The 18,259-nt window shown below is 41.4% G+C and overlaps 1 protein-coding gene across 3 annotated transcripts in view; it reads right to left on the bottom strand.

Moving 5' to 3' along the window:
• Positions 1 to 987: 987 nt before the first annotated feature.
• BCL2L14 (BCL2 like 14) overlaps positions 988 to 18,259 on the bottom strand; it is a 554,792-nt gene continuing 537,520 nt past the window's right edge. For all 3 annotated transcript variants that reach the window (XM_044088128.1, XM_044088125.1, XM_044088126.1), the window contains exon 6: positions 988 to 2,994. In XM_044088128.1, coding sequence (XP_043944063.1) covers positions 2,944 to 2,994 — 51 coding nt within the window. In that variant the 3' untranslated portion in view covers positions 988 to 2,943. The remainder of the gene's footprint in view (positions 2,995 to 18,259) is intronic.

The following is an 18,259-nucleotide window of genomic DNA, read 5'->3' as shown; positions in this document are numbered from 1 at the left end:
AATACATAAAAGGTTCCCCAATGGGTTACTTAGCTTTTTGGAATCTTCTTTCTCTGGTGTCAACTGACAAACACACTGATTGGCACTCTGCTTCAGGCTCAGACAGCAAGAAAGAACTGGGTTTATGACACCATCTGACTCCCCATATACCCAAGAGTAGAGAGTTTGGATAGGGCATCTGCTGGCTCCAAGAGAAGAGGAATTTTTCTGTGGTTGTCAGGCCAGCCAAAGCCTTCCATGGCAAGAAATCTCACAAGTTAGGACTGCAACAGTGAAACATGATGAACATCTACCCCAGGAAGATTATGGGGGATCTATATCTCTCAACTGTCCTATTCTACAGGTATATGTGCCTATTTTCAGGCTTGTTTTACCCCTTCACATGACATATCTGTTTTTGGTATTATGTACATATTTTCAGGCTTCATTAATCACGTCACATGATATGCCTATTTTTGGGGTTATGTTCCTATTTTCAGACTTGATTTACCTTTAAAACTGGCATAGCTATTTTTGGAGGTATGAACCTATTTTACGGCTTATTTTATGCCTTCACATGCTGTACCTACTTTTGGAGGTATATATACATTTTAGGCTTGATTTATCCCTTCAATTGATATACCTATTTTCAGGCTTGATTTACTCCTTAACATGATGTATCTACCTTTGGACATACTACCCATTTTCAGGCATGATTTACCCCTTCACTTGATGTGCCTATTTTTGGATGCATGTACCTATTTATATGCTCGATTTACACCTTTCCATGACTTTCTGAATTCCCTCTCTATCACAGATTATTTTGGAGCTGTTTAGACACAGGAAACAAGATTACATGTGCAATGTACTGGTGGCACCAATAATTTAAAGAAAGAGAACCCACATGATACATTTCCCTTTACTGGTGGTACCAATAAATTAAAGAAACAGAATTCACGTGTTACATTTCCCTGTTTTTTAGAAGCAAAAATAAACTACTTTGTGAAGTAGATTTTTTTAATATAATTTATTAAACTCTACAGATCTCACATTGTGTCTTTGAGAATATGCTTATATTTTTGTATCATTTTTGTCACGCTCATTTTTTTAAACTTGTATTTCGGAGTATTATTCATTTATTGATTTATTTTGAATTTGTTCAATTGGGGTGGAGCACTGATCCCATTAGACCTATTTCAGTCTGTGTCCAGGATTAAACAACAGATACATGACATTATATACAGAATGAATGACAAAATGCAATATAAACACGTATTAAGTATTGGAAGTAGAAGAACATATGTACTACTTAGTATTCAAATTTTCTGTTAATTAAGGATTTAGATTTTTCCCTGGATGTACCAATTTCCCAACAGCCTTTGCCTTCAGGTTGGGCAGTATGTAGAGTCAATGGGAGGAGCTGAGAATGAACTGGCATAGTGGTACAGCGTACATCATCAGAAGGGTTTGGTGATGACTTGGGCAGTACAGTACCTGTGACTTATTCTAGATGCAACAGTCTTGTGCTCATATCTAAACCCTCACAAACCATTAGCCAGACTATAAAAATACTAACTAAATGATTGCTAGTGAGATTTCTGGTACTGCAAATTTTCTGTTGTATTGTATTATCTTTTTTCCAGTAAAACTCATAACTGGGTCAAATATTTTCTTCTTACAAGTTATGACATCCATAGAATGTTTACTTACAAAGCAGAGCTAAACATTTCTAACACTAATAGGAGCTGGTGTTCAAGTCCTAGTGAATGAAATTTTAAAGGCAGCCTATTTCAGTTCTGGATAATATAGTCTTTGGCTTCATTCAGATACAGAGTGGTGACTGCTGCAACAGTTTTAGTAGTGTCCCATATGTAACACACCCCTCCAAGCCAGTTCATTAAAGGAAATTCCATGTAGTCACCACATGGACATGGACTTTATACATTATTGCTTTATCTCCACGTAGTACAATCAGTCTCTGCTTCAGCTGTAGGTCTTGTAGTTCTCAGCAATCAAATACATGTTTTACAATGTACTGCCAGCAGAAGATTCTGATTACACTCTTACTTGTACAAATGCAACAAACCACTGTTAACAGTTACTCAGGGTAGTGCTTCACACTTGATTATGCTATTGAAGTGATGGTCCTCCAGTTCTGCTTGCAGAAACAGTTGGAAAACAACTGTATTGTATATGCTGAATGGTGACATGTTCTAGTTTATTAGCTGGAACAGAAGTATAATGGATAAAAATTAAGGTACTTATTTATGATGTACTTTGTTATTTTTTTCTTGAAATCTGAGTTGAATGGGTAGTAGTAATAACAATTTAAATCTCTTTCCAACACCACGAAACTGAAATGGTTGCTCCTTTTGCTGAGGAGTTGTGGTTCTTAAAATTTATAATAAGAATGCCAATAAATTTCTACATTTTCTTTAGCTTTTCTGCTCAGAGAAGAAAAATATCTCACACATTGAGGTATATGAATCTGCAGTACTGCTTCCCTACAGTGTCTTGCATTGGTAGAAATCCCATTTCTTATATCAAGTAAATAGTTGGTGGAGAAGCAAATGACTGCACACGCATGCACACACACACACACTGCTCAGGTTGTTAGAAGCAGTTGTGATGCACACTTTTAAAAATAAAAATTTCTGAAGTACTATTAAACATATATGCTTTGTTCCCAGAAATATATTTAACATTAACCCAAATGTTTAAGATGTGCATTAAAGCTTTCAGTATTAGGCCTTCCAGTGCCAAAGTATCGTCCACACATCCACAGATACATGGATTGCTCCTGCTGAGGTCCTTAAATAATGTAGAACTGTGCTCTGTCCATAAAGTGTTTTTTGAGAGTCATAGACACAACACTTATTCCAGGCAAAGGACTGCATCCTTATCCTTATGCTGTGACTGGTAGTTTTGTATGTCCTCCCAGTGAAAATGGGCACAAAGATGTGACTAATCTACTTCATCTTCTGTCGCTCCTTCTTCCATGTCTAATGCTTTTTCCTGTCCAAAAAAAAAAAAAAAAAAAAGCAATTACGAAAAAGATTAATTACATTTTCCTCATTCATGCCTATTATTAAAACAGATTTTATAATTTTATCATTTACATTTCCTATCAAATTTCAAAAGGTTTGAGGACACAACTTAGACAATACCATTTTTAACACCTTTATTAAACTGTGGCATTAATCTGCAACAATGTGAAGAAAATAAACCATATTAACATGTTTCCAGTCACATACATTATACATCACGTGTTCTTTTCCTATAACTATCATCAATCCACCATTACAAAAATTGCCTTCTCTTCAACCTCACTCATCCTCCAGAAGACTTTCTGTATGTATTGCTTCCACAATTTCCATTTATTTCTATGTAACTTGTTCCTTCACTTTTCTAAAGATCCCATTTCTAGTTCTTTTATCTCTGTTATTATGTTCAGTACTTCAAATATAGTTGGTTTAGACTTTAATTTCCATTTTCTAGTCATTTCTTTTTTGGCAGCCACCAGAATTAAACTTAACAGGGCCTTACTATGTCTACTCAATTCAGATCCTGTATTTCAGCTCAAAAGAATAATTTCCTTAGTTACACCCATTTCATCCAATATTTCTGACAAAGTACTCTATAGGAGATTTTTAAAATCTGTCAACTCATTACACTCCCAAAACATATGTTCCCAGGTATCTCTTGTTTCCACATCACACCTCCAACATTTGACATCTACCCAATGAAAAAGTCTTTAGAGTATGCTTGTGCTATAAAAATACCCATGAAAACACTTCCAAAAAAATCCTAAACCTTCCTACACTTAGTTGCATACATGAGAGCCATGCATATATCCTCCTACTGTTCTCCTATAAATTGCTTATCCAATCTCTCTTCCCAGTCATTTTAACCTCCTTAGATTGATTCTTATAGTTATCGTGCAGTATTTTATATGGCCTAGAAATTATCCCTTTTTGAACTGCAGCTTTTATTCTAGATTCAACTAAAACTCTACTATAGTAGGTATTTCACTTAGGATTTACCTACCCCCTTCTCTTTGCCTGTACTCTGATGTCAATCCCCTACTTGGGAAGGTAGTCTCCTAATCTGCAGTCCAAATATCTTCTTGGTCTCATTCCATTCTGTTACCTCCCTCTCTAGTTATTTGCTTCTAATACCTTGATTTCTCTGCCAGTTTTCTCCAATAAATTCTAGACCCTCTTACCTATTCTCTGTACCCCTACTTGCAGGGATCCCTACTGGCAAAATCTCCTTTCTGCATTCTTGTGTTGGCTTAGTTTTTAGAATATTTTCTGCTATTTTATGAATATACTATTCTGTACGGCTGTTTATTTTCCTTAAGGATCTGGATCCAAAATCCCACTCTCTTCTTACTTCTTGAATTTCTCCCCCAACTTCATCATCATCCTCTTTCCACTATGAATTATAACGTTCTGCTTGAGCTATGTATATGAGCCTTTAATGTGTAGCTCTAAAATATACTTTCATATTAGATACTCCTAAACCACTTATCCTATTGGAATGATCATCTGAGCCCACACTTAGACCATAGCATTCATTATACCTTTGGTATGTGCATAAATGTATATGGGCATGCAGGAGTCTGTCTTTTCACCTGTAAGAACACTGCCCATGCTTGCCACATGGAGCCTTTGGTAAAGAAAAACTAAGTGTGCAGAACAATTTTAACTGTCAGTTGTAATGGCTAGTCATCTATCATGGTCATCCATTTTCTAATAAAGTACTGGAATTTTCCTTTAACATGATTATTGGAGCTAGTGTAGAGATGTCATGTTAGAGGATACTTGCTTATTACTTTAGTTAATTAATTATTTTCATTTTAGTGATTAGACTGGGCCTACTGGACACAGCACAATTATGAATGTGAACTGAGGAGAAAAGCTCATAGCATTACAAATAATGAATGTACTTACCATAATGACAGACCTGTAAGAGTGGAACTAGCCTCTAATTAACAGTACTAACGCTGCAAGCATTAGGACCTCTTGGCAATCCAAACTTTCCTAAGCTGATTAGTCCCTCCCTGTATCTCATAATGTGCCACTCTGTTCTCTCTCTCCATACCCGAGGTTAGCCACATTAAAAATAAAAATATGAACATACAAGACAAGGGATATGATCTCAGACAAGGTGAGCGAGGTGGGCAGGGCTGTTGAGGATAATCCAAATTTTACAGCTCTGAAATTATGTTAATGCAAAGCTTTCATACCTGCCAGGAGTGGGTCCATCTTATGTAACTCATAATAAAGAGTCCTAAGATCTTAAAGGAAAACTCCACCCTAGAACTAAAAAAAAATGTTTTTTCACTCTGTTTCCTGGCCTGTTTTAACACCTCAAAATTACTCTAAGTGCTTTATTTGTAATTTTAGCCTGTTTTCCACAACATGGCTATCAATGGGGCTTGATGTATCAACATGATCTTGTACTCCCTCAACCCTTTCTCTTTCCCATAATACTTTGTATGACTCATGCCAGACATAAGGAAGTAACTGAATTCCCATGCCATTGACATATAATGAGATTTGGGAGGGTCACTGTTATTTTCTTTACCGTCTGTAAAAGGACTGTTTCTTTTCGGTCTCCAATCATCCTCATTTATGTTTGGCTCAGACCTTAATTTACACTATACTTAGAAGTTATCCAGCTACAGCCAGAAAAGCAACTAAATTGCAGGTCTTTGTTCAATGTTTTCTTTTGTAGTTCAAGAGGAATTGAGAGTCCCCTCCCCCACACTAATGTGGAGGTATTAAAATTGTCACTGCACTGAGAGACCCTTGCAGAATCAATTCCTCAGACTACAAAAGAAAACCCTGGACAAAGGCCTGCAATTAAGTTACTTTGCTGGCTGCAGCTGGATAACTTCAAAGTATAGTGTAAAACAAGTTCTGAGCAAAACTCAAATGAGGGTGATTAAAGACAGAAAGAAGCAGTCCTTTTACAGACGGTATAGAAAATAACAGTGGCCCTTCCAAATCACATTATATGTCAATGGCATGGGAATTCAAAGTTACTTCCTTATGTCTGGCATGAGTCATACAAATTATTATGGGAAAGAGAAAGGCTTGAGGGTGTACAAGATCATGTTGATACATCAAGCCCCATTGGAGGCCATGTTGTGGAAAACAGCTAAAACTGCAAATAAAGCACTAAGAGTGATTCTGAGGTGTTAAAATAAGTCAGGAAGCAAAGACAGAGTGAAAAAACATTTTCTTTTAGTTCTAGGGTGGAGTTTTCCTTCAATGAGTGGACCCTTATCAGAACATATCCTTTATAATGTTAGCCCCAAAGGCATATCTTGATCCAGATATCAAATCCAGTATATCATGCTTTGCACAAAATTTTGTGAAGAGCATGTAGATGCTGCACAAATATCAGGAGTTGCATTCTTTAAAAAACAGTGCAGATGCATCTCTTCTTTGTGTAAGCCAAGGATGCGGATGCAAACATATTTCAGCAGGGTTTCTCCTATTTCTGAAACAGCTTCCTTTTCCTGCTCAGTTTGTCTGGCAAGAGATTGGAATCTCTGAGATATGGACTGCAAACAGAAAATGTTTGCTGGACATGGGTAATCTGTACACTCTCACAGCTTCCAGGCATAAAGAACAGGCTCAAGTTCCTCCTTGTTTACTGACATGCCATGCAACTGCCATGGAGTATATTTGCTTGGTTTGAATTTCCACTGAGAGGGAGTTCTGTAAAGCCTGGAGGGTCAGAAGGACTTCACTCTTCTCCAATACACCGATGTAAAGGAAAGGTTCTGATGATGTCTTGACACCCAAACATCTGCCTGTTCTAATGCGTCCTACACTGCTCCAGAGCCAATGCATCTCTAGTGACTGCCAACATGGAATGGGGGGAGCAAAAGAAAGGATTGCCTGAGGAGAGATTTCCAGTATCCATCCATGACAGTTGTTGCTTCCAAGTCTGAGAGATGTGGATTTAGTGATCCACATTATGAAACAACTGGACTGGAAACGTCCACTGGAGAACTTTCATGTAGAATATCTTATATGGGATCTCGGGTATATCTGCTACCATAAAACCCATTACCTAGAAGCAATCATAGATCGCCGCTGTGGAAGAATGAAGAAAAGAAACTTTTGCTTGTAGTACTTTAGCTCTGTCTGCTGGGAGTTCTGCATAACTGGCTATCCAAACTGCAACCTATGAATATTACAATCTAACCTGGCTATAGAAGAGAATTTGTTTCATTCAGGATTATTGCCAGGAACAGGAATAACCCATTCAGATACTCCCTCACTGATACTGAGCTATGGATGAAGCAGTAAGGAACCAGGCTTCCATATAAAGGAACACTTCAGCATCATACAGATGCATCTACTCTGCAGCCACAGATATGCATTTGATGAACTCCCAAGGGCATAGAGAGTGGCTCCAACTCAAGCAAAGATACCTCCTGGTCTGCTTGTCAATTTTTATAGAGAAGTAGACAACCCGGAAGTCCAAATTGCACATCCAAAGACAGACTACACTGAAGTACTCAAAAGGTTTATTTTGGACAAATTTCTTTAGGCCACAAACAAAATTAATCTGACATCCTTCATTTTTTCTAGCACCAAAAAGGACCTACATAATATCCAGCCCCTTTCTGGTATGGTAGGACCTCCAGGATGTCTATTTATTCTGACAAATTTAACACATATAGATTTGCCACTCCCTTCTGATTGGATGGGGATGTGTAACAGGAGAGGGAATGCAGTCACTGTGGGAAAGAAAAAGGTATTCTCTAACTCCTGAATAAAACTGTCCCCCCACCAATGCACAGTAATTACTTTTACATGCAGACACAAGCCCTGACTCCTGAAGTAGAAAGCAGTCTGTCAAGGAATTAAGGCTGCTGCCTGCTTCCACATAGACAGACTATGGCTGCCCAAAGACTACCAAGAACCTCCACAAGCACTGGGATGTCTCTGGAAATTGCCCTGGTTATTGTGATCCTTCCTAATATATTGCTTATTCTGCTTCCCATATCTGAAACTCATCTGATATTGACTTCTGTGCATCTCGGACAATGTACTTTGAGGGTTAAAAAACCTTGAGAGGAGCAGCAGCAGCAGTGAAAAAGATTTGGCCATCCTGCTCCATGGTCTTTATGTCTGCCTTCCCTTCAGGCCCAAACAAAGGTAATCTGTGGAATGGGGCACAAGTGTCTTCGTGGAGTCCTCAGTAAAGTTAATCAATCTAAGCCAAACATGCCAAGAATCAGTAATGCTGAATGCTGCAGTTCTGGCTGAACCTTTAGCAGCAATACAGGCTACAGCATGGTGAGGTTAGCCACTGTTGTTGAACTGGACTTCCACTTCTGTATTACTGGTCTTTCTGTTAAATGGTCAATGTTCTGGATCATTACATCTGAAATCTCTCTGCAAAGGTTCACTATGTGCGCCACATAGTCTACCATCCTTTTGGAAAGGTAAAGGATGCATGAATATGGTTGAGTAAGCTGTAACATGTCTTAGATTCTAGGTATGAATGCTAGATCATGGAGCTCTGAGGTATAAGAACCCGTCACAGAGCTACTGCTGACAGTACAGTATACAGTTTGGGAGTTTTCTAGGACTAGAAATTCCAATGTCCAAGATAAATCAGCACATGACCTAACCTTTCAGAAATAAGACCATCTTATCATGGACCTCTCTCATTCAGCCTTTCCACCCTTCACAGTAACTCTGAGAATATCTGCAGTGGGGTGGGGAGGGGGTACCACCCAAGGAGAATGATGGGATTATGTCAAAGTCTTCTACAGCATCTGCTTCAGGGAGAACACAGGATCAGCTGTCCATCTCCCCATCTCTATTTTCAGGATTTCTCCAAAGCTGGAATCACTGGGAGGGGGTGTAAGGAAATTAATGTTCTTTGATCTTTCAGATTGGCTGTGAGGTATCAAAGTGCTTCCTCTTGCATGATACCTTCTTATGCACCTGATGAGGAAATTAGTCTGAGGAAGAGCTTCACCAGGAAGCTGAAGTGGCAGAGGGAACTGCTCCAGGGCTTCAGTCCTACTGTCCTACAGGAGAAGCTGTGAGACCTATTGCTTAGCAACAAAAATCTCTGGAGCTTTACAGGATGTTTGCACTGACCCTGGGTATATGGAAGAGGTATACAACAGCGCAGAAGGGTGCTAACTCACAATATGTATCTGTGTTAAAAATAACATTGATTCTGAGACACCTCCAGACTAGGCCTCAGCCACTGAAGCAATAGAACTGGATGTCAGTATCAAAACAATAGGTACTAAGACTGAAACTATGTCAGTGACTAACAAAAGCTGATGACTCCACAATGGCAATGCAGGACCAGTTGTCTCAGAGCCACTGGCAGAAATGTGACCATCAATAATCGAAAAGCTGCTATTCTGGTCTGGGAAATAAAAGAGGCTAGAGAAGTTCTATCCCCAGTCAAGAACCTAGGTGGGAAAATGAATTTCAGAAACTTCTGCTGAGTCACAAAAAGGCCTCAACAAATTTCTGTGATCCAAATATATTCAGGTTCTCAGTATGAAGTTGTCCTATCCACAACATAGCTAGCTATATTGTAGACATTATATCCACATAACTGCTTTAGGTAGAATTGCCTTCACTTGGATTAGTCTGTCATGTTTTTGAAAAAGGCAATTAGAACCTTCATCCTGTGCTGGGAGAAGGGCTGTGCAGGTAATCATATCCAGGAAAACTCCAATATTACTGTCTTCTAACCTGGGGTTCAGCTGGAGTTTGGGTGGCTCGGAGGGAAAACTACTCATGTACCAATACACTTGCTCAACATTTCCTGGAATTTATTAATTCCAATGCCCTGGATCAGCTTGTTCTTACCCCCACTAGAGGTAGCAACATCCTTGACCTGGTCATTACTAACATAGACGATCACTGCTCTACACCAATAGTCAATTCCTCCCTGGTTAGATCCGACCACAAACTAATCACCTTGGAAATCCACATCCCTCCCACCCACCCCTGCAAGGGTAACCACCATGAAAAACTTCTCCAAAGCTAACTTTGGGCTCCTAAAAAACAGAGGTGGCTAACTTCACGGCACCCATGCAAATGGAGAATAGCTGCATGACCACCGAATCATACACCAATGCACTGTACAAACACGTACACAAATGCATGGATCTCACCATACCCAATAGAACCAAGACCCTCTTCTCCAAAAAAGGAAGCCAATCTGGTGGTCCCCTACCATAAACAAACTCTACAACAGAAGGAAGAAACTGATGCAGAATAAGGTGAAGTCCCAAGAATGGAAAAACTGCCTTATCAGCCACAACAAAAAGTTGAGATCCATCATCAAATCCTCTAAAGCTAGCTATGAAAACAGAATTGCAACAGATAGTAAAGGCAACCACAAGGCCTTATATAGTTATGTAAAGAATCTCCACGGCAATACCCAGATTTGCTCTGAGCTAACGCACAATGGTACCTCCTATACCGAGCCAACAGATATTGCCAATATACTGACCGACAGATTCAGTGCCAACTTTATCCCTCTCTCCCTCCCAAAGGACCAATCACAATATCAGTAGATTGCCAGGTACCCATTATTACTGCTGCACAGGTTAAAACATCACTGTCCAAGGCCAAGAATACAGCTTCTATGGGACCTGACAATATCCCTGGCTGTATTCTACATGAATGACAGACCACAATGCTTTGCCAGAGATGGTCTGCACCTGTCACCCCTGGGATTCAGGTTACTGTCCAAGCCTCTTGTCCCCCCCATAGTGCCTTTTTTAGGCAAAGTTCACAGGACAAAACCACCACCGTAACCGGTACAAGCATGCAAAATCTGAAGGTAATGCTACTCAATGCTAGAAGTCTAAACCTCAAAATGCACTCTCTTGAGGCACTTCTAAAAATGGAGAACATTGATATCTGTGCAGTAACTGAGACCTGGTTCAAGGCTCCAGAGAACACCCCTGCAATGCCAGGCTACAACTCTTACCACACTTTTCGGCCACCAAACCAGGACCGAAACACTAAAGTTGGAGGAGTGTCCATATTCACCAAGGATATTCACACAACCAGGCTAGTTGCCCAACACAATGCATCTGAAATTCTCCAAGTGCAACTAACACTAGGCAAGACTGAAATCCAAATTGCAGCTTGCTACAGATCCTCTACCATGCCCCAAGATTCTCACTACACCTTTCTAAACATACTGGAAAATATTAAGATACAACCAAACACCCTAATACTGGGTGATTTCAACTACCCTGCCATTAACTGGGAAAACTACTTGTGTACCAACACCTCTGCCCAACAGTTCTTGGAATTCATAAATTCCAATGCCCTGGATCAATAGTCCCACCAGGGGCTCCAATATCCTAGACCTGGTCATTACCAACATGGGAAATCGATGCTCCACACCTATGGTCGCCCCCTCATTAGTCAAGTCTGACCATAAGCTAATCACCCTTGACATCCACATCCCTCCCCCACCCCCCAGTAAGGAAAACTCCTTAAAAAACTTCTCCAAAGCCAACTTCATGCTACTCAAGTCAGAAGTGACAAACTTCATGACACCCATGCAGACGGGAACTGAACGTTTGACTGCTGAATCCTACATTAAGGCACTGTACGAGCACATCCACTCGTGCATGAATCGTGCCATTCCAGATAGAACCAAGATGCTCTCCTCCAAAAAAAGGAAGCCAATCTGGTGGTCCCCTGCCATAAACAAACTTTACAACAAAAGGAAGAAACTGTTGCAGAAAAGAGGTTGCCCTTGCAACTCCCACTCTAATATCACCCACCCCATCCAACCACTACCTTTCTTTCCACCCCACTAACTACCTTGATTATAGCAAGGTCAGATGCTCATAAGCCTAGTACTTATTACACAGCAGGAACTTCTTATTGTAACATTTGTTAATGTCTGTTATGTACTTCGCAGATAAAGATTCTAGTTGTCTACTGATGTACTATGTTCTTCATCTGTAAATATGTATGTAATTAATTTTGTTAAATTGTTAATCGCTATGTTATCCAATGTAACTATTGTCTGTTTATTTTAACTGTGGAGCTTTTCTCCCCAGGCCTCCGCTGTAAATGGACCTACGTCCAGTCGGACACTCCCGGTCAACAAATGTAAATAAATAAATAAATAAATAAATAAATAAATAAAAGAGGAAAATCCCAGGATGCAAGAAACTCCTTTACCAGCCTCAGTAAGAAGCTGAGATCCCTCATAAAATCCTCCAAAGCTAGTTACGAAAATAAAATTGCCAAAGATTCCTAAGACAACCACAAGGCATTCTATAGCTATGTCAAGAATCTAAATGGCAATGCTCAGATCTGCTCTGAGCTACAACAGAATGGCATTAAATATATTGATCCCAAGGATATTGCCAATATCCTGACAGATCAATTCAGTGCCAACTTCACCCCCCTTTCACCCCTAAAGGGCCCATCTCAATACCGAAAGATTGCCAAATTCTGGTAATAATGGCCATACAGGAAAAAAAACGCACTCTCCAAAGCTAAGAATACAGTATCCATGGGACCAGACGACATCCCGGGCTGTGTACTACATGAACTACAAAATGAACTGCACCTCACCTAAGTGTCATGTTTAATCATAGCCTCACCTCAGGCTTCGTGCCCACTGAGTGGCACACAGCTACAGTTATCTCACTCCATAAGGGAGGATCCACCTTGGATCCTGGGAACTACTGCTCCCATCAGTCTGACGAGCCTGATCTGCAAGGCCATGGAATGTATTATCATGGAACTTATAAACAAAGACATTGGCAACCTTCAAACACTGGACCCCACCCATTTTGGGTTTTTGAAGGTCCGATCTCGTCTCCTGAACCTGATTGACTTCTTCGAATCAGTCTCCAGACCTCGCCAAGGCCTTCAACACTATCCCCACTTTGGAATCATAGATAAACTTACTAAGCTGGGCATTAATCCCTACGTCACTTGATGGGTTGTCAACTGGCTTACTGACAGAACCCATACTGTAAAAGTAGACGACTCCAAATCCAGCTCCAGACAAGTGGCAAGTGGAGTACCTCAGGGTTCAGTCATGGGACCACTCTTGTTTGGCATCTACTTCTCTGAAGTACAGGCCAACACTAAGGGAATCTGGCTAACAAAGTTTGCAAATGACTGCAAACTGGGATCCATTATTGAATCCCCAAATGATGTGGATATTCTACAAAAGGGCCTTACAGAAACAGATGCCTGGTGCCAAATCCATGGGCTCAAGCTCAATGCCAAGAAATGTATAGTTATCCCCTTTGGGATAAAACATGTACTCGTGAATTACCACATAAGTGGCAGTACACTAAACACCGAAAGTGTGATAAGCGACTTAGGGACACAGGTGGACAGTGGTCTCACCTTCGATAACCATATTGCCACAACAGTCAGAAAATCCTTCTATGTGGCACACCTCATCACTAAGAGCTTTTCATCCAGAAAAAGGAGGTCATTGTCCCACTGTACTCATCCCTCATTAGACCCATTACAGAATACAATGCCCCATTTGGTATGTACCTCTCAAGACATCTGCAATAACTGGAAAGGCCGCAGAAATCATTCACTATATGAATCACACGCCTAAAGCAGATGCCCTATGCTGACCATCTAAAAAACAAACTCCAGCTATACTCTGTCGCGTATTGTCTACTCAGAGGTGATCTCTGCTTAACATACAAGACCATGTCAAACCCAGAACTGTTGGACATGCTACACTTCAAGAAATCCTAATCTGTCAGAGCCACATGTTCCAGGGATCTAAACTTTGTCATCACAATGAACAAAACGTGTTGAAGGGATAGGTTCCTGACCCAGAGAATCCTCAGACTCTGGAAGAGACTACCCATACATGTCAAGCAGAGCACCTCTTGACGATTGGATGGGAGATAGGAAATTCACTCCGGGGATCATGTCAGTCACCCTGCTAGACAGGGGTCCAGGGAAGTAAATACTGTGGGAAGAAATAGCCAGGTAATTGTTATAGCTAGACTTGTATAGGCCCTAGGGCCGATAGCCTAGTACCAACCTATGAACTGCCACTTCACCTGTGTGCCCTGTTCAATCACAGCCTCACCTCAGGCTTTGTCCCTACTGAATGGCGCACTGGTACATTCACCCCATTCCACAAAGGAGGAGTGACTACAACCCTGGGAACTATCGCCCCATTAGCCTGACAAGTCTGATATTCAAAGCTATGGAACACATCATCATCGACCTAATAAAAGTACAGTTTTGTACCTACCATAAATGTAGATGTCCGATAGACATGCAACTGCAGTCATAACATGTGGGTTGTCCTGCCTCAGGCAGCCCTCGGTCGGCCGGATTCCAAAGTCTGGGTCCGACGTCGGCTGATGTCGCATTTCTCTCCGACGTCAGAGCGGCTGGAGTACATAAGCATCAGCCGACGCCATTTTCTTCAGTGTTTCTTGCCCCAGATGCCAGGTGCCCTCCAAGGAAGGCTGTAATCAAATTGGAAGACAATAACAGGATTCCAGACAAATAAATGAGCAATAAAACAAATATACCATAACAGATATCCCCAGCTAAGAGTAACAGGGATAGGAGTGGACCCTAGGCATAGAGGGGTATGGAGGGAGGGAAAATCCGACTGCAGTTGCATGTCTATTGGACATCTACATTTATGGTAGGTACAAAACTGTACTATGTCCTTCAAGAATGCAACTGCAGTCATAACATGTGGGTAGAATACCATAGCTTAGCTGGGGGAGGAGGAATGCTCTAGGAAAAAGATGGTGTGGCAATCAAACCCTGCAGGACTGCCGAAGCAAAGCCTGCTCTGGATCTGGAGTATAGAGGGAGATTGTAGTGTTTGGAGAATGTATGCACGGAGCTCCATGTAGCAGCTTCTAGAATGTCCTTGGTAGGCACCCCTCTTAAGAATGCTGTAGAAGTGGCTGTAGCTCTGGTGGAATGTGGTCTGACATTGGCTGGAACAGTCTTTCCATGAAAGGAATAACAGAATCTGATGCAATGTCCAATCCATTTAGAAATAGTTTGTTTTGAAATTGCTTTTCCTTGGACTGCAGGGGCGTAAGCTACAAAAAGTTGTTCAGACTTCCTACTGGCCTTGGTTCTGTCCAGGTAGTATCGAAGTTGTCTGTGAATGTCCAAGGTATGCAACAGTCTTTCCCCCTTATTCTCAGGATTGGGGAAGAAAGCAGGCAGATGAATGGCTTGATTTAAAGAAACCCTAGATACCACCTTTGGCATAAAAGTAGGGTTGGTCCTTAATGAAACCCTGTCTCTGTGAAAAATAATAAAGGGTGGTATTGTCATTAGGACCTGTAGCTCCGAAACCCTTCTTGCTGAGGTAATTGCCAACAGGAAAGCTGTCTTCCATGAGAGAAATTGCAAGTCAACTGAAGCTGCTGGCTCAAATGGAGGTAAAGTCAGTTTTTCTAAGACAAAATTGAGGTCCCAGGCTGGCACTGGGGCCTTTCTTGGTGGCTTAATGTTCTTGATTCCCCTGAGGAATTGCCTTAGTAAGGGGTGAGAAAAAACAAGAGGATCAGTGTTGTATCTTGCTGAAATAGCAGATGCATGTATCTTTATGGAAGAATATGAGAGGCCGTTCTTTAGCATATCTGCCAAATATTCCAAGATGAGTGGGATGTTCAACAATGATGCATCATGTCCCTTGCTGGTATTCCAATTGCTGAATCTTTTCCACTTTGCTAAGTAAACCTTTCTGGTGGATGGTCTTCGAGCCTCTGTTAGTATCCGCTGAACTTCCTTGGAGAGAGATAAGCTGGAGTTATTTATGGGATCTCCCAGGCTGTTAGCTGCAGTGTCTGAAGATTTGGATGCAGTGTTTCGAAATTGTGTTGAGTCAAAAGTAGAGGCCACTGAGGAAGGGCCCACCTCCTGGTGTGACATATGCTCCGTAGTAGTGGGTACCAGTGTTGTCTTGGCCAGTACGGAGCTATTATGATTCCCTTGGGTTTCTCTGCTTTGATCTTTAGTAATACTGAGGTCATCAGTGGCAGAGGTGGGAATGCATAGATTGCTAGGGAGTTCCAGTTGAATGAGAGGGCATCTATTTTCCAAGCTTTTGGATGGTATGTCCTTGTGCAGAATTTTGGTAGAAGATGGTTGAGGTGAGAGGCAAATAGGTCCACTTCTGGCTTGCCCCATGTCGAAGTGAGTTGTCTGAAGGCCTTCGGATGTAACCTCCACTCGTGTGGATCTGTGAAATTCTTGCTTAGGCTGTCCGCCAACACATTGTCTTTTCCTGGAACAAACTGGGATTGTAACTGGATGTTTAGGCTCAGTGATTTCTCCCATAGCTGCATTGTCAGTCTGCAAAGGGGGTAAGAGTGGGTTCCCCCTTGCTTGTTTATGTACCACATCACAGTGGTGTTGTCTGTCCGTATCAGTAAATGGCCTTGCTGGAGTTGGTGTTGAAAGGCCTCGATGGCATGCATCACTGCCAGCATTTCCTTTTGGTTTATATGCAGATGTGTTTCCTTTGGAGACCATTGTCCTTGTATACACCTGCCTTCCATGTGTGCCCCCCCATCCAAGGTCTGAGGCGTCTGTAGTCATGGTCTGTGTTATCCGTGGTTTTTTTGAATGACATACCTGTGTTTGCCTGGCTCACCGAGGCCCACCATAGGAATTCCTTTTGTAGGCATGGAATGAGTGGTATGATTGTCTCCAAGTTGTTGCTGTGTTGAGACCAAATGCTTTTTAGGTACCATTGAAGCTTTCTCATGTGTAGTCTTACACGAAAACTGCCAAACAAACTTGTGAAATGAAAAACCCCGATGGAAGCTGCAACAGGCGTGATAAAATAAATCCAATAACCAAGCGATAGCTGTGAAAGCTGTTATGATAGCTTTCACAGCTATCGCTTGGTTATTGGATTTATTTTATCACGCCTGTTGCAGCTTCCATCGGGGTTTTTCATGTGTAGTCTTGCTAATGGAACCAGGAGAATGCAAGATGCCATGTAACCCAGGGCCTGTAGGAATCTCCTTGCAGTCATCTGGGTGAGTTTTGCTAAACCTCTGAAATAATGAGTTAACTTCTCTTGCTTGTCTTCTGTCAGGTAAGCCATCTGAGAGGCTGTGTCTAGTTTGGCTCCTAAGAAGATTATTTGCTGGGATGGCTGCAGTCTTGACTTTTGGAAGTTGACTGTGTATCCCAGAGCTTGAAGTAATCGTATGACATAATCCAGGTTTTTTGTCAACATCAATTTGTCGTCCGCTTGTATGAGGCAGTCGTCCAGGTACGGGTAAATTTGTATACCCTGGAGCCTGCAATGAGCAATTACTGAAGCCAGGCATTTTGTAAATACTCTGGGCAGTAGATAAGCCAAATGGCAATGCTGAGAATTGATAATGCTCTGGCCCTGCAAGAAATCTGAGGTATCTTCTGCAGCTGTGTCTGATAGGGACATGCAGGTATGCCTCCTTGAGGTCCAGAGTAATCAGCCACGACCCCTTGCCCAGCATGGGAAGGAGTTGCTGTAGAGTCAGCATTTTGAACTTTGGTACTATGAGAAAGGTGTTTAATGCGGACAAGTCCAGTATTGGTCTCCATTGAGGTTCTTTTCTTGGAACAAGGAACAGTCTTGAGTAAAACCCCTGGTCTTGTTCTTGTTGTGGAACTCTTTCTATTGCTTTCTTCCAAGTCAGCAGAGTGATTTGCTTGATAGCCTCTGCCCTCTGATTTTGTGGAAGGTTTGGCATGCCTTGTTTTCTTGGCAAGGTATAAAAATGAAACCTGTTCCCTCGGTCTATAATGTCCAAAATCCATTTGTCCTTTGTCAGTATGTGCCAGTTTTCTGCAAACAGAGATAATTTCCCGCCCAAGGGAGCTTCTAGTTGTTCCCTGGTAGGCGGTGATAGAGGAAAGTCATTGAGATTGTGGTTGTGGGGCAGGTGAAACCCCTGTGTCACTTATTTGGTTTCCTGGCTGCCATTGTCGTCCCCTGTAAGGGCCTCTGTATTGGCCTCTTCCTCGGCCATGTCTGTTCTTACCCCTTTGAAACTTTTCTGGATTAGGAAAGGACCAGTTTTTTGAAGGCCAATTCCTACTGAATCTGGGGGGGTTGAACCTGGAGGAAATCTTTCACAGTCTGAACTGATTTTGCTTTTTCTTCGATGGTCTTTAACACATCCTTAGCATTTGCACCAAAAAGCTTGTTCTTTTCCAAAGGTGCATCTAGAAGTTTTGCTTTAACATGATCTGGTAGAGGTTGA

The sequence above is a fragment of the Protopterus annectens genome, chromosome 11.part0, assembly GCF_019279795.1.
Source record: "Protopterus annectens isolate FY-2018-M chromosome 11.part0, PAN1.0, whole genome shotgun sequence".
In the NCBI taxonomy this organism is placed as follows: domain Eukaryota; kingdom Metazoa; phylum Chordata; order Ceratodontiformes; family Protopteridae; genus Protopterus; species Protopterus annectens.
The sequence above is the reverse complement of the archived record's forward strand: the minus strand, read 5'-3'. Positions and strand labels throughout refer to the sequence as shown.